General features: G+C 54.4%; 1 protein-coding gene across 3 annotated transcripts in view; it reads left to right on the top strand.

Annotated features, from left to right (window-relative positions):
* The window catches only part of SLC12A3 (solute carrier family 12 member 3), a 42,188-nt gene that overhangs the window by 21,894 nt on the left and 5,810 nt on the right, over positions 1-14,484 (top strand). For 2 of the 3 annotated variants that reach the window (XM_027044429.2, XM_027044428.2), the window contains exons 20-25: positions 199-372; positions 1,006-1,107; positions 2,970-3,081; positions 5,449-5,535; positions 8,613-8,748; positions 10,442-10,509. In XM_027044429.2, the coding sequence (XP_026900230.2) occupies positions 199-372; positions 1,006-1,107; positions 2,970-3,081; positions 5,449-5,535; positions 8,613-8,748; positions 10,442-10,509 (679 nt within the window). Of the gene's footprint in view, positions 1-198; positions 373-949; positions 1,108-2,969; positions 3,082-5,448; positions 5,536-8,612; positions 8,749-10,441; positions 10,510-14,484 lie in introns of all 3 variants that reach the window. The other variant, XM_053209911.1, reaches the window with a different exon arrangement.

Here is a 14,484-nt window from a genome sequence, read left to right as displayed (position 1 = left end):
ACAGGACACATGGTCCGAAAGGCCTCTCAGAGGAGGGGGACTTTCACTGAGAAGGGGAGATGCTGTGAGGGCTCCTGGCTCAGGGGCAGGGGCCAGGTCAGTGGAAGGTGGGGAGTCAGGACTTTCTAGTATAAGGGGGAGCCTGGAAGTGCCCTAGGCAAGGAGAGCCTGGGAACAAAACTGTCCCCTCTCTTGCAGTTAACCCAGTGTTTGACCCAGTGTTTGACCCAGCGGAGGACAGCAAAGAAGCCGGCACCAGCGGGGCCAGGCCATCTGTCTCAGGCACACATCAGTCCCCACCCCACTCAAGGCACCCTCACCTCGTGGGGCAGCTAGTGGGGGGCCATGAGGGAAACTGGTCAAGGGCAGGAGGTGCTCGAGACCCTTGGGGATGGGTAACTGGGGGCCAGAGCAGGTGGGCTGGGGAAGTATTCAACATCACAGCCCTCTTTGGGAATTCAGTATCCTGACATTGTGGGGACCCACCCAGCTGGCTCTGCAGCCCATGTCCGACCCCTCCAAAGGCACCTGGCCACACTCAGATGTCAGGGAGGAGAGGAGTAGGCTTCTCCTTCAGTCCTTTCCCACTGATGCTCTGGGAGGCAGGGGAACAGCACAGGAGCTGGGGGCATCCGGTGGGCATTTGCGAGGGGCACAGGGTTTTTTAAAGAGAATGGTCCCTAGTCTCCAATGCCCACCAGAATCCTGGGAGAGAGACGCTAGGAGCAAGGGAGGGGCACGTCCTAGCACTGCATGTCTGGGACTGCCGCTCCTGGTCCACCTGCCTGACAATCGGGTATAAGGGTCTCACTGTCAGGAGAGCCATTGGTGGTGATCTGGGCCAGTCCCCACCATGCATGCCCTGAGCAGAGTGCTTCTGGCCGCTGTGTGCGTGGCCCGGGTGACAGCGAGCCCACCTCACAGGGCAGGTGGCTCTGTTTTCAGACAGACACAGGCATTTGAATGTGCACTGCTCTGAGGTGACCTGCCCCTATGCTCCTGCAGTGGACCCTGAGGCCCTGGTACGGGAGGAGCAGGCCAGCACCATCTTCCAGTCTGAGCAGGGCAAGAAGACCATAGACATCTACTGGCTATTTGACGACGGAGGTCTGTGCCCCCCTGGACACCAGGTCTCCCCAAGGCTGTCTTCCCTACATGGCCTACCCTTCCTGGCCACTCTGGACAAGGTTCCTCGAGGGACCCCGGGGCCCAGAAAAGGGGAATAGGGACCTTTGGGCCCACCGCTGGGCTTGGGGGAGCCTGGCCGCGCCCCTCTCTTGGCCCCCAGTGTTTCAGCTGTAAAATGGAGCACTTTATAGGAGGAGCTGAGTTTGGCACGGGATGGAATGTTCAGACAAGCTGGGCCTTAGGAGCCACGGGCACCCGCCATAACTGGGGGAGATGGGCCAGTGCACAGAAAAGCTGTAGGAATGTTCTTCTGTTCCCAAAGAAATATACCCTCTCCCATTTTTCTTAAGATACATGCCTCTCAGCTTTATTATTCCATGTAGACAGAAATAGGGCCCCAGGTAGACAGAAAATGTTCCCGCTCCAGTAGTATGTATCCTGTTGGTGAAAGTTAATATAGAGAGAACGCTTACCCTTGCTTGACGTTAAGTGCTTTCCGTGGGCTAACCTAATGCAATCCCTAGGTAGGAAGTTGTTTGAGACTCCTTTACAAATAAGGAAACTGAGACATAGAGAGGTGACGTAATTTGTCCAGGGTTATGCAGTGGTAAGTGACAGCTGCTCTTGGCCTTCTATGAAGGGATGACAAGGAAGGATGAGGGTTCCCATCCATTGGTCAAATCTTTCATCTTCAAAAAATGCCAGCAATCCAGATTTTCACATGCAAAGCCCCCACTTATTATAAACATTTTTTTTAATGCTTATTTATTTATTTATTTATTTATTAACGTTTATTTATTTTTGAGACAGAGAGAGTCAGAGCATGAACGGGGGAGGGTCAGAGAGAGAGGGAGACACAGAATCTGAAACAGGCTCCAGGCTCTGAGCTGTCAGCACAGAGCCCGACGCGGGGCTCGAACTCACAAGCCGCGAGATCGTGACCTGAGCCGAAGTCGGACGCTTAACCGACTGAGCCACCCAGGCGCCCCAATGCTTATTTATTTTTGAGACACAGTGCAAGCGGGGGAGGAGCAGAGAGAGAGGGAGAGACCGAATCCAAAGCAGGCTCCAGGCTCTGAGCTGTCAGCACAGAGCCCGACGTGGGACTCGAACCCACAAACTGAGATCCTGGCCTGGGCCGCAGTCGGACATTTAACCGACTGAGCCACCCAGGAGCCCCCAATTATTAAATGTCAGCTCACTTATTTAAAAACATCATGCAGACGAGAAAGAATGAAATCATGCCATTTGCAGCAACGTGGATGGTCCTGGAAGGTATTATGCTGAGTGAAATAAGTCGGTCAGAGAAAGATATCATATGTTTTCACTTACATATGGATCTTGAGCATCTTAACAGAAGACGATGGGGGAGGGGAAGGGGGAAAAATAGTTACAAACAGAGAGGGAGGGAGACAAACCATAAGAGACTCTTCAATACAGAGAACAATCTGAGGGTGGTTAGGGGAGAGGGGAAAGTGGGTGATGGGCATTGAGGAGGGCACTTGTTGGGATGTGCACTGGGGGGTTGTATGTAAGCGACGAATCACGGGAATCTACCCCCAAAACCAAGAGCACACTTTACACGCTGTATGTTAGCCAATTTGACAGTAAATTATATTAATAAATAGATAGAATAAAAACATCATGCAGGCCAAATGAACCCCAGCCCACAGAGCCCCGTGTGCCACCCTGCTTTAGTCTAGCACCCTCATGATACAGATGGGTAAACTGAGGCCCAGCGAGGGGAAGAGGTTTGCCAGTGGCAGAGCGGGGCGAGAACCCGGAGGGTGTTTTGTCCTGAGAGCACTTCCCTCTTGATTTACGGGGACCCTCCTTGCCAGGCCTCACCCTCCTCATCCCCTATCTCCTCGGCCGCAAGAAGAGGTGGAGCAAATGCAGGATCCGCGTGTTCGTGGGGGGCCAGATCAACAGGATGGACCAGGAGAGAAAGGCGTAAGTGGGGCTTGCTCGTCCAGCGCCAGCCCAGCTCTCCCCAGGGGTGCCCCCACCCCCGCTCCCCGCACCCGCACCACTGCCCCGGGTGGGCTCAGCTCCCCCCAGGTCACAGCAGTGGTGAGGGGGCTCTGGGCCCGGGCAGGCTTCGGTGTCCTGTCCCCCTTTTAATAAGCGGCAGGCGCTCTAGTTCCAGCCATGAGGGGGAGGAGTGTTACATTTTAAAACCACAAAATCTGCTCAAGGAGAAATCTGTGTGAAAGGAAGGATGGAGAAGGCCCCTCCTGCTGAGAGGTGAGGTGGGGCTGAGGATCCTTCAGGGCGACATCCCCCCAAGCTTGGGATGCTGTTTCTGGTGAGACAGGAGGTGACTTCCGTGGCCAGGAGACGGGGCCGCAGATCCTACTGAATTTCTTGGTGAGAAGTGACGTTTAATTCTCCTCCAATTGTGTGGCTCACTCCACAGGAGGAGGGCCCTCTGCCGGGAAACCCAGGCTAATCTGTCTCACCCGGAAAGAACAGGCCTGGCTGGGGAGCTTGGCCGGCAACGGCTACCGGTCAGAACTTAGCCACGGTGGTTTGTGGGTTTTACTGATCGCCTCTGTCCGGCAGGAGATGCTGGTTTTCTCTTGAACATTGCCCTATGACATTTCCTTTTAAGATGTGGCTAAGTAAGAAATGAGTTGATTTAAGTCGAAAGGGAAGTAGATGGTAAGGCAGGTATACAGGTGTGCGGCCGGGCAGGTGGCTCACGTGTGCCTAGAGTTGGGCCACGGTTGTTTTAGAGCAAAAGCAAGGTCAAGTGAGGTGAAAGGTTGTAGGGTGGAAGACCGCTGGACGGGGCAGACAGGTTGGGAACAATGGGTGGCTTGCTCAAGGTCGTGCGATTAATTAGCCAAAGAGAAGAAACTCTGCCCAGCCTCTGGTGCCCTCTACAACAATCCCAGCCACGACGCCCCAGGGCCGGGACCCTGTGGCCTTGCCACCCTGGTCCTGCACCAGGACTACGTCCCCATGATGCCTTCTCAGTCACCCCTTGTGCGAGTTAAGGGTGCCCAGCAACCCCATCTCCTTGTCCTCACTCCTGCTGAGAGCTTCTATACCGGAAGGCCCTTCCCAGCAGTGCCGAGGAAAGCGTTGCTTAGAAAGAGCAGCATCTAGCTTCTCTGTGATCTCCAGAAACAGGCCAGGAAGGCCTGAGCTTTGCCGGCTCAGCTTCCAGTTCCAGCCCCCAATGGAAGCCGGGCTCAGCAGGTTTAGTTGGGCTCAAGACCATGGCCCCATGGGGGTCACGGGCTGTCCTGCATGGGAAGGTTGTAGAGTGTTCTCTGCCTCCCAACCGTCCCTCCACCAGGCCAAGCCCTCTTCCCCCCACTTTGTGACCCCAAGACCAGGCTTGTGCTGCCTCCTGCCACCCCCCACACTGCACACCAACACATCTGCCCACAGCTCTGCTTCCTAATTTCGCTCCCGAGTTCAGGGACCAGCAGCAGCTTGATACCTGGGCCCCAGCCTGATCCTTAAGGTTTATCCCTCCCTCCTGCCTCCCCCAGCTAGCCACTCACTGCTCCCCCTTCACCCCCTGCACCCCCATGTTCTCACTCATTGGGACTTCCCACCCCCATGCACTCAAACCCTGCCAGCTCATTCTGGAGTATCCCCAAAATCCCGTCCCGTCCAGGAATTCTGATGCAGTGGGTGGGCTAGGGCCAAGTCAGGTATATTATTTAGAAGGCTCCGGTGTGGACACCACACCCCCTTATAATAATCTTACACACCAGGCACTGTCTGGCTAGCTTGCCGCCTCCTCCATGAAGCCCTCCCTGACTGACACAAACCATGGCGTTGGCGTCTCCTCCCCTGTTGCATGCAAAGCCAGTGCTATGTGGCTGTCGCTCCTGGTTCTGCATTTAGCTCATGTGCGGCATCTCTGTTTCCTTAGCCCACCCTGTAATTTCCTGTGGTTTACCTTCCCATCCCTTAGACCCTTGTTTCTCAAAGTGTGGTCCGTGGAGCAGCCGTATACATCACCTGGGAGCTTATCAGAATGCAGAATCCCAGGCCCCTGCCCCCGACCAGGTGAATCAGACTGCATATTGTGACAAGGTCCCCGGCAGATGTATAGACACATTAAAACGTAAGGCGTGCTAGTATAGTACGGAGATACTTGGGGAAACCCTGCTTCATTACTTTTCCACATTGCTCGTCATCATCTGACCTACTCTATCAATATTCGGCTCTTGTCCTGAATGCAAACTCCCTGAGGGCAGGGTTTGATCTGCTGTACTCGCTGCTGGGTCCTCGGTAGACACTGAAGACCAACCCATCGACTGGAAGAACTCATGTTTAGAACTCTCCACCTTCCAGGATCATTTCTCTGTTGAGCAAGTTCCGACTGGGATTCCACGACGTTCACGTCCTCCCCGACATCAACCAGAAGCCGCGGGCGGAGCAGTAAGTTCTCTGCGGTGACTTCCTTCCCAGGCAGAAGGACCAGCCATGTGCCCTGCAGACCCCCGTGCATGTTGCCCCTGTGTGTCTGGTGAGCCACGGGCAGGCAGCCACCTACACGGGGCTCAGGGGAAGAAAGAGGAAGGGGTAGGAGTTTGCAGCCGCTTCTTCTCCTGCCAGTATTTCTTCCTTTGCACATCAGAGCTCTGGGCTTTGCCAGAAACACAGCTGGGCGGGAGGACAGTGAATGGTCGGTTCGTGCTTTTCTCAGAGCACGTGTTTCACGCTGGCGCGCGTCCCGGGTGCTCTGCCCCTCGAGGGGAGGCAGGTGTTTCATCCTTAAGGGACCCCACCCCCACCCACCCCAAGGACCTGCGGGGGTGGGGGGTGGTGTCTGGCTTCACACTTCCCCCTGCTTGCCGCTCATAAGTTTCTAAATTTTCTCCAACACCCTGAATGTTTTCATAAAGCAGTGGTTCTCAAACCTTGGCCCCTGTCAAAATCACATGGAGAGGCGAATGACAACACAGCTTGCTGGGTCCCCCTCCCCCGCCCCCTGCCCCAAGATGCTGGGTCAGCAGATCTGGGTCAGTGCCTGAGAACCTGCATTTCTAATAAGCTCTCAGGTGCTGGTCCAGGCACCCAACTTTGAGGACCACTGTCTTAGTCCCGAGTCGACGTTCAAAACTGCCAGATTGATGGCTTCTGCCTACTTGTGGCTTCTGAGCTCTAGACCTTGACCTTTTTGTGAGGTCTCAGCTCCACTATGAACTTACTCCTTCTCTAGTCATTGCCTAATTTAAGTTCCTGAAAAAGGAACTATGACTGGCCTAGTTTATCTCTTCCTGCCAGGCAAAGGTAGAGGTTGCCACAAAGCCTATTTCTTGGCTACCTTTGCTCCAGTTGGCTGTGGCCACGGTTGGCAGTCACGGGCCCAGAAGCACATGGCTGGAGGGCAGGGGCCGTGGCAGAGGCACATTCCAGAACTGAAGGTACATAGTCCCTGAGGCAGAAACATGGCAGCGACAGCCCCTGATGTTATTTTTATAAATACATCGGTGCTTAGAGCGGGGCGAACGTTGAATGGTCTGGGCCACGCCTCTCCCCCTCTCCCCCCACCCCCACAACAGCAAGCACACAGACTTTAAGCAACACCCCCATGTGAACTTGTAGCTAGACTCAATGGTGGGGTCAGAAGGAAGGTTATTTCCCTGCTCAATGATTCAATTTCATATTCTGAAACTAAGACGTTTACAATAGGGTTTGCTTTCTGTAAATCAGTCTAATCGAGGTTTTCCAGCACTCCACCTCCCTAGTAAAAAGTAAGGTCCGTCCGACCTCTTACTTCTCCCTTAGATTCCCCATTTCCTGGAAAGGGAAGGAAATCAAGAAAGGAACTAGTCAGTGGTGATGGGTATATTGGCCCCTACTGCGTGTTGGGGCAGAGGTGAGTAATCACAGCTCCCACCACCAGGGTTTACTCTGGCCCAAGTGCAGGCTAGAGGAAGTCAAGAGCCATCAGAACGCTGCAGACACGGACCAGAACGCACAAGACAATGCAGCTGTCTCTGTTGGCAAAGCCTTGAGAAAGGCCTCGAGCAGAGACACTGGGGAATACCTTCTAGCGGGGAGGAGACTGAGAGCAAAAGCACGCAGACCCCATCCAGCAGCCCTGATCTTTAAAACCCCCGCCTTGGCCCCTCTCTGCCTCCACTTCCTGGCCCACTGTCTCCTCCTTTGCACAAACTTCTCCAAAGAGATTTAAGCCCTTTGTGGCCACTACCTCACGGAAATCACCCTCGCCAGCGTCATTGCTCACCTCCGCACCACCTTGTCCACAGAGCTCATTTCTGTCCTTATCTTTCTCTGCCTCTCCACTACATTTGACACAGCGATCCTTCCTGAAACAGTTCTTTTGGCTCTGGAGACGTCGCCCTTGACAGGATCCCTCCTACCTTAGTGATCCTTCTTTCCAGTTTTTTATTTAATTTTTTAATTTTTTTTTTTAGCGTTTATTTATTTTTGAGACAGAGAGAGACAGAGCATGAACGGGGGAGGGTCAGAGAGAGGGAGACACAGAATCGGAAACAGGCTCCAGGCTCTGAGCTGTCAGCACAGAGCCCGACGCGGGGCTTGAACTCATGGACCGCGAGATGGTGACCTGAGCCGAAGTCGGCCGCTCAACCGACTGAGACACCCAGGTGCCCCATCCTTCTTTCCAGTTTTGATTGCTGATTATTCCTCCTTTATCTGACGTAAACTAGTCTGCATACTTGGGATTGGGCCCTGGACATTTTTTTCTCTTGACTCTGTCCCCCATGTGAGCTCATCCATCCATATGGCTTCAGGAGGCTTCATCTGAATGCTGACCAGTCCCAATTTCTATTTTAAATAATGTAAGTCAAGTCACAGAACAGACACAGACAGCTTCCTGTCTCACTCAGGGCAAATAACAAAGGCCTGTCTGATCTGGGTGCCCCACTCACCTTGCTCTGGCCATGCTGGCTCCTTTGCTGCTCCCCAAACACACCAAACACACTTCTGTCTCAGGGCCTTTGCACCTCCAGTTCTGTGTGCTTCAGCACCCGCTGACCTGTGAAGAGCTGGCTTCAGAGGGACAGGCATCCTTCAGCTTCAGGAAGGCCTTCCCCACCCCAAATATTCCCAGTCCTGGTACTCAGTTTGTGCCTTCAGGAAACTTCCTCTCTATATTGGCCTGTTTATTGCCCAGCAGACTGTGCGCTCTGTAGATAGCGGACGTTGTGGGGTTTGTTCCCTGGCAAGTAGCACAAAGCCTGGCACAGGATGGTACTCAGGAGCTACCTGGGGACCGGTCGAGTGGGTAGAAGTGGATCCCAAGGCGGTCGTGTGGACAGCTTGCGGAAGGTTGGCTGAATGCCACAGCCAGCGTCAGTGCTGATTTCTGCGCAGAAGCTGCTTTGATGTAAACCGCAGTGGCAGAATGGGTTCAGCCTATAAAGAACGTCCCTTTGGTTCCCATGTCCATCTCCCTCGGGGGACCTGGTTCCCATGGAAACTGGGCCATCTCACCTGGTCTCACCTCCTCTCTCTGTCCCTAGCACCAAGAGGTTTGAGGACATGATTGCACCCTTCCGCCTGAATGACGGCTTCAAGGATGAGGCTGCTGTCACCGAGATGAGGCGTGACTGCCCCTGGAAGATCTCAGATGAGGAGATTAACAAGAACAGAGTCAAGGTACCAGAGAGAACAGAGTCAAGGCCTTGCCGGGGTGGGTGGGGTCAAGGCCCTCCTCTGGGTCAGGGCCATGTGCTGTATCTGTCTTAAACTTTCTTTCCTTTTTTTTTTTTTTAAGCTCATTTATTTATTTTGGGAGAGAGCAAGTGAGTGAGTGGAGAGGGGAAGAGAGAGAAAGAGAGAGAGAGGGGGAGAGAGAGAGAATCCCAAGCAGGCTCTGCACTGTCATCATGGAGCCTGATGCAGGGGCTGGAACCCATGAACTGTGAGATCATGACCTGAGCCGATATCAAGAGTCCGATGCTTAACCCACTGAGCCACCCAGGCGCCCCTGTTCTGAACTTTCTTAACGTTCTCCTCTTAACCCTCCCCCTCTACCATGCCCCAGCCTCTGGGGTATCCTCAAGCCACAGATGCTTGGTAGCCCAGTCGTGGAACTCAGAGCCATTCTTGGCATGAGAGCCTGGTCCCTCTGCCCATTTGAGTCACCCCCGGCCATGGCAATGGACTGGCCAGAGGTCTTCCTCTCCTCTCTATGGCTGGTGGGAGGGATTCCTGAGACAGGTGGCAAAGGTCAGGTAGACCTTGTGCTATGGGCCAACAAGCTGCCTGGTGGTTCCCCTTAGCCTGTGGACCCCATCCCACAAGCAGCCTAAAGCCATGGATGCCCCTGCCCAGATAGCATCTTCCAGACTCTTTCAAGGCCTAAAGGAAAGTGGTGGCTGCTGTGGCCACTCTGCGGTGGGGCGAGCTGTGGGAGCGCCTGGGGATCACAGTTCTGCTCCCTGTGTGCTCTGGGTCAGTGGTCCCCTCACCCCCACTTTGCCCCTTAGAGGACATGTAGCAAACTCTGGGACACCATCCCATCCCACCTTCCCGCAAGGAAGAATTACTCCCTGCAAACGTCACTAGTGCAGGGTCCGGAGTCTGGGATCTCAGTGAACTCACTTCCCTCCTTCTTTGGGGTGTCCTCCCACAGTCAGACTCTTGAGTGTCAATCATTCCTGAACCATCTGAAGACAGGTCTTGGGGTGGGAGGGAGCCTCTCAACCCAACCTCACGTAAGCTTTGGGGAGTTCTGATCTGTCACAGCCCTGAGGCTCTGCCCCAGAGGGCCCACAGCTCCTTGGGAAATGCTGGATAAAGCATAGTGTCCCCAGAAGGCTCTGGCTTGGCCTGGTGCAGAGAAGGAGACGGCATGTTCCGCCTCTGCTCCGACTCTACCTTATCGAGAGGCTTCCACTTGCCAGGACCTCGGCTTGGTGATTTGCATGGGTTATCGCTCTCGACGCTGCCTAAATTCCCCCAGGGAGGGGATTATCCTACCCATTTTGCAGCGAAGACAGTGAAGCTTGGGGGGCCCGCATGCCTTGCCCGGGTTCTCTCTGCTGTGAGCTATCAGGGCTGAGATTCAGACCCAGCTCCCTCCGCACCACAGAAGGCGCTCGCTCCCCCGACTACGCCCCCAGTCGTGGTAATAAGGTCCAGCAAGGAAAAGCCACGGAGGGCTTCTCAAGGTGAACTTGGCGCTCAGTGACTCTGAGGGGCCCCTTCCATCTCAGAGGAAGGAGAGTCTGTAATAGTTTAGGGGGAACAATTCGTGCATCTGGTTTGAATGTTAAAAGAGGCTGGTGGGCTTAGCGGGGACGTTTCCCAAGAATGTAGGCAGTGACCACGTGGCTTTTCGTTCCAGTCCCTTCGGCAGGTGAGGCTGAACGAGATCCTGCTGGATTCCTCCCAGGACGCTGCTCTAGTGGTCATGTAAGTGGCCCCCGGTGGGAGGGGAAGGCTGTCGCAGAGGCCCGGGGCGTCCGCTCTGGGAAGGGATTCAGGAGGTGCGCACCTCAGGAGGGCTGGGGACCCGAGCCCTCCCCTGTGAGGCGGAAGGGCCCGAAGTTCCAGGAAACACAGTCCAGGTGGCTCGTTAGCACGTGGCTGGGCCTGCGTCCGCGGCACCCCCCTCGCCTGAGTGCCAGCTGGCAGAGGTCTAGGGCCTCACACGTCCCAGGCCTCATGGACTCCCCTGACCATGGTTTTCCCTCGTTCGCCTCCTTTTCCTGCCAAACTCAGCTTGGCAAAGAGGACCCAGCCCATTCCAGAAGAACATCAATTCCTGGTTGTTTGGGAATCACCCGGCCCTTCTTGGCCATTGGCCACCCCCGACTGACGTTGGTGCCAAGCCTGGGCAGCAGAAGGAGAGGCTCGCCATCCCAGGCTCCATGCCCGTCAGACCCTCCGGCTTCCGCTGCTGCTGGCTGTGTCCGGTTATGGGCCACTTCTGACTATGCGGAAGGCGAGGGGACAGGTGGCAGTGGCACTGAGGGTCTCAGGGTGGCTCTATTCTCTCGGAGGCCAGGAGGAAAAACATGGTCGGCCAAGCCCTCTGAGCGCCCTCCCTGAGAGAAGCCCAGCTCCCAGGGAATGGGGCTATGGGGCAAGGCAGCTAGCTGACCTGGCTCACATTTCCTGAGGGCTAGTCACCTGGGAGTTCCTCAGGACAGCCAAGAAGCCTGCGGGGACTGGTTTTTCCTATCCTGAAACCAGGATCCAGCACACCACTTGCAGGCCCCAATGCAAAATGAAAATGTGTTCAAACATTATTAAGGATGGCAAGATGGCGGCAGCAGAGGATTAAGCCCAGCGTGGGACCCTTCCAAGTGCAGGGGCCCCACGCGACTGCACGGGTTGCACGTCCAAGTGGCTGGCTCTGCGGGAGCAGTGCTCCCCGGGGCCAGTAGGGCGATCATTTTTTGTACAAAGAAAGTGCTTCGTGTTTCTTTGATGTGCAAACTGTGGTAAGAGAAAGAGCTGGGTTTATTTGTGAGCCTCTGGCCAACGCCCAGCAGAGAATGCTCCCAGGGCAAGGCTGGACTAGGCTGTGGACTGGGTCAGAGTGCAAGACAGTGGGGATGGCTGCATCCTGGGTTGACTCCCCGGAACTTTCTTTGGGTGTGGTACCTGGTGTGTGCGAAACCACCTCTTCATGAGCGCTACCTGTGTTCGGAGAAGTGGGATTTTGTTTTTGATTTTTTTAACATATTTATTTATTTTTGAGAGACAGAGTGAGACAAAGTGGGGGGGGGGGGGTGCAGAGAGAGAAGGAGACACAGAATCCGAAGCAGGCTCCAGGCTCTGAGCTGTCAGCACAGAGCCCGACTCGGGGCTCAAACCCACAAATTGCGAGATCATGACCTGAACTGAAGTCAGATGTTTGACTGAGCCAAGAGAAGTGGGATTTTCAAAAAAAATTTTTTTCAATGTTTGCCTATTTATTTTGAGAGAGAGAGAGCATGAGCAGGAGAGGGGCAGAAAGAGAGGGAGAGAGAGAATCCCAAGCAGGCTCCACGCTGTCAGCACAGAGACTAATGCAGGGCTTGAACTTAGGAACCGTGAGATCATGACCTGAGCCGAAGACTTAACCGGTTGGAGGCTTAACCGACCCAGCCACCCAGGTGCCCCTGAGAAGCAGATTTTTTGCATTTTGTCTCTGCTGTCGTTAGCTCACTGTGTGGCCTTGAGCAAGTAACCCTACTTCTCTGTGTCTCTGTCTCCCTGATTATAGAGAAGAGTTAAACCTAATTATTTCCAAGGTTGTCCTTCACTCTAACATGCTGTGATTCTAAGTTTACTTGCCACTAAAATGAGTCGGTCTCTCAAGCCATAAGTCGAGCAGTTTCATCCTGGGAGATGAGCCCCTGCTGATACCTCTCCCTTCCCACTTCCCAATCCCCGGGACCTCAGAAGGAAAGCCAGTCCCCCACCCACCAACCTTCGTGGGATTGGCAGGTACAAATAATCATGGGTCCAGACATCTTAGAGAAGACGCCTGTGCATGGTGTCCGAACCCATGGGACCAGCTACATCTGCTGCGCGAAGGGGCCCCAGCCTTTGGGCCACCTTCACTGGGAGGGCACGGCGGCCACACCTCGGCATTGCCCGTCTCCACCCTGGAGACATGCCCGCCAGTGTTTCTACAAGTTCAGCGAGGGTCTTCCATCAGAACCACCAGGGCACTGAGCAAAATGGCCAGTTCCTCTGTTCCCTCCAGATCAATGTCTGGGGCGGAGTCAAGGAAACTGCATTCCCCAGAAATTCCGAGGAAGGAAAAGAATCCTCCCAGGCCGCGGTGAAAAGATAAAATTACATTTTTCAGCATCTTGAAGAGCGCACTTGGACCATTTTCTAGAGCAGGTTTGGGGCAGAACTTGGTGTTTGCTCTGTACCCATCAGCGGTTTATCTGATTAATGGCCCGTGTTTGAGTTCAGCTTAACCTGCGCAGCTGATAAACCAGCCTTATAGGATGATAAGCCAGCCCGATAACTTTTGCCGAGATGAACAACCTGTCTCTGGTCCCACTTTTGGGTTTGGACCCGTCTTTCTTCCATAAAGACGCCCTCCTCAAAGGCAATAGTAGTCGTCGACATTGCATCTTGTCGATCGAGTTTCTATGCCACACTCGGGCATTGGGCCTTAGTAATTTTCACAACACTGTGAAGTGTTTCTGTTTTATACCTGTCTCCCCCACAACACACACACACATTGAAGATGAGGAAACTGAGTCTCAGGGGAGTTAGGGCAACTTGCCCAGGATCCCACAGCTGTGAAATGGGGATTGTTTCCTGAAACCTTGGATCCAGGTCAGATGCAAATCTGAACAAAAGGTTCCTTTATTCTGGAGCAGTGTTATTTCTAAAGATTAACAGCTGAAAGCTGTTAATCCTGGGAACAGGAGTGATGGGCCTGGGGTGGAGCGCAAAGGGAGGACGGGTGGACAGGCTCCGCTGGGGAAGGGAACGTGGTGCTGAAGCTTGAAAGGCCACAGCAGGAGTGATGGGTGTCCCCTGCCCCTGGTAATGCAGCCACCAGCTTTGAAATTTCTGATTTCGGTGCCTGAGAATGACGTGGGAGTTCCCGGAGAGTCTTTCAATGTAACTGAAACTTCAGCCTGTTAAATCAGAAAAGTTGGGTTTCGATCTTTCCACTTCCCTTCCCCTGAGTGTCACCAGACACAAACATGTCCTAACTGTGGTGACACTAGCTGATTGAAATACCCCTGTTCCTGCCACCTTTCCCAGTCCTAGGGAACTTGCTTTCCGCCCCCCTCCCCCGCCCCCGCCCCTGCAATGTTTGTTTATTTTTGAAAGAGAGAGAAAAAGAGACAGAATCCGAAGCAGGCTCTAGGCTGTCAGTGCAGAGTATGACACAGGGTTCAAACCTATGAACCACAAGATCATGACCTCGGCCAAAGTTGGATACTTAACCGACTGAGCCACCCAGGCACCCCTAGGGAACTTGCTTTCTAAAGGAGGGTAGAGGTGGTCCCAAGGGAGGTTTTGAGGCTAGACTTTTAAATAAGAGACAGCTGCTCAGGGACCCTGGTTGGCCTTCTCAGCAGAGGTGAGGGTTGCAGTGAGCAGAGGCAGCTGGCGGGGGAGAAGGGGGGTGATCCCAGACCGTGGTTGGAGCCCCAGCTCTGCCACGCACTAGCTCCATCCTTTCTGGCCACTAAGTAATGAGTGCGACATCAGCGGCTGGCGTGAGGAGGTGCTTGCTGTGTGCCAGGCATTGCGTGGCTCCCTTTGTGTGCTTTGTCCTCTGTACAGCTCGCAAGCATCCTGTGAGGGGGGTTGGTGTGTCCTCACCTTAGGGCGGTGAGCCACCTGCCAAAGCCACGTGACCGAGGAGGGGCAGAGCCTTGCTCACAGCTTCCCTGCTGCCAGCTCCCGCCCGTGCTC

The sequence above is a fragment of the Acinonyx jubatus genome, chromosome E2 (assembly GCF_027475565.1).
Source record: "Acinonyx jubatus isolate Ajub_Pintada_27869175 chromosome E2, VMU_Ajub_asm_v1.0, whole genome shotgun sequence".
Classification (NCBI taxonomy): domain Eukaryota; kingdom Metazoa; phylum Chordata; class Mammalia; order Carnivora; family Felidae; genus Acinonyx; species Acinonyx jubatus.
Note: the sequence above shows the minus strand (reverse complement) of the source record. Positions and strands in the feature narration are given on the sequence as shown.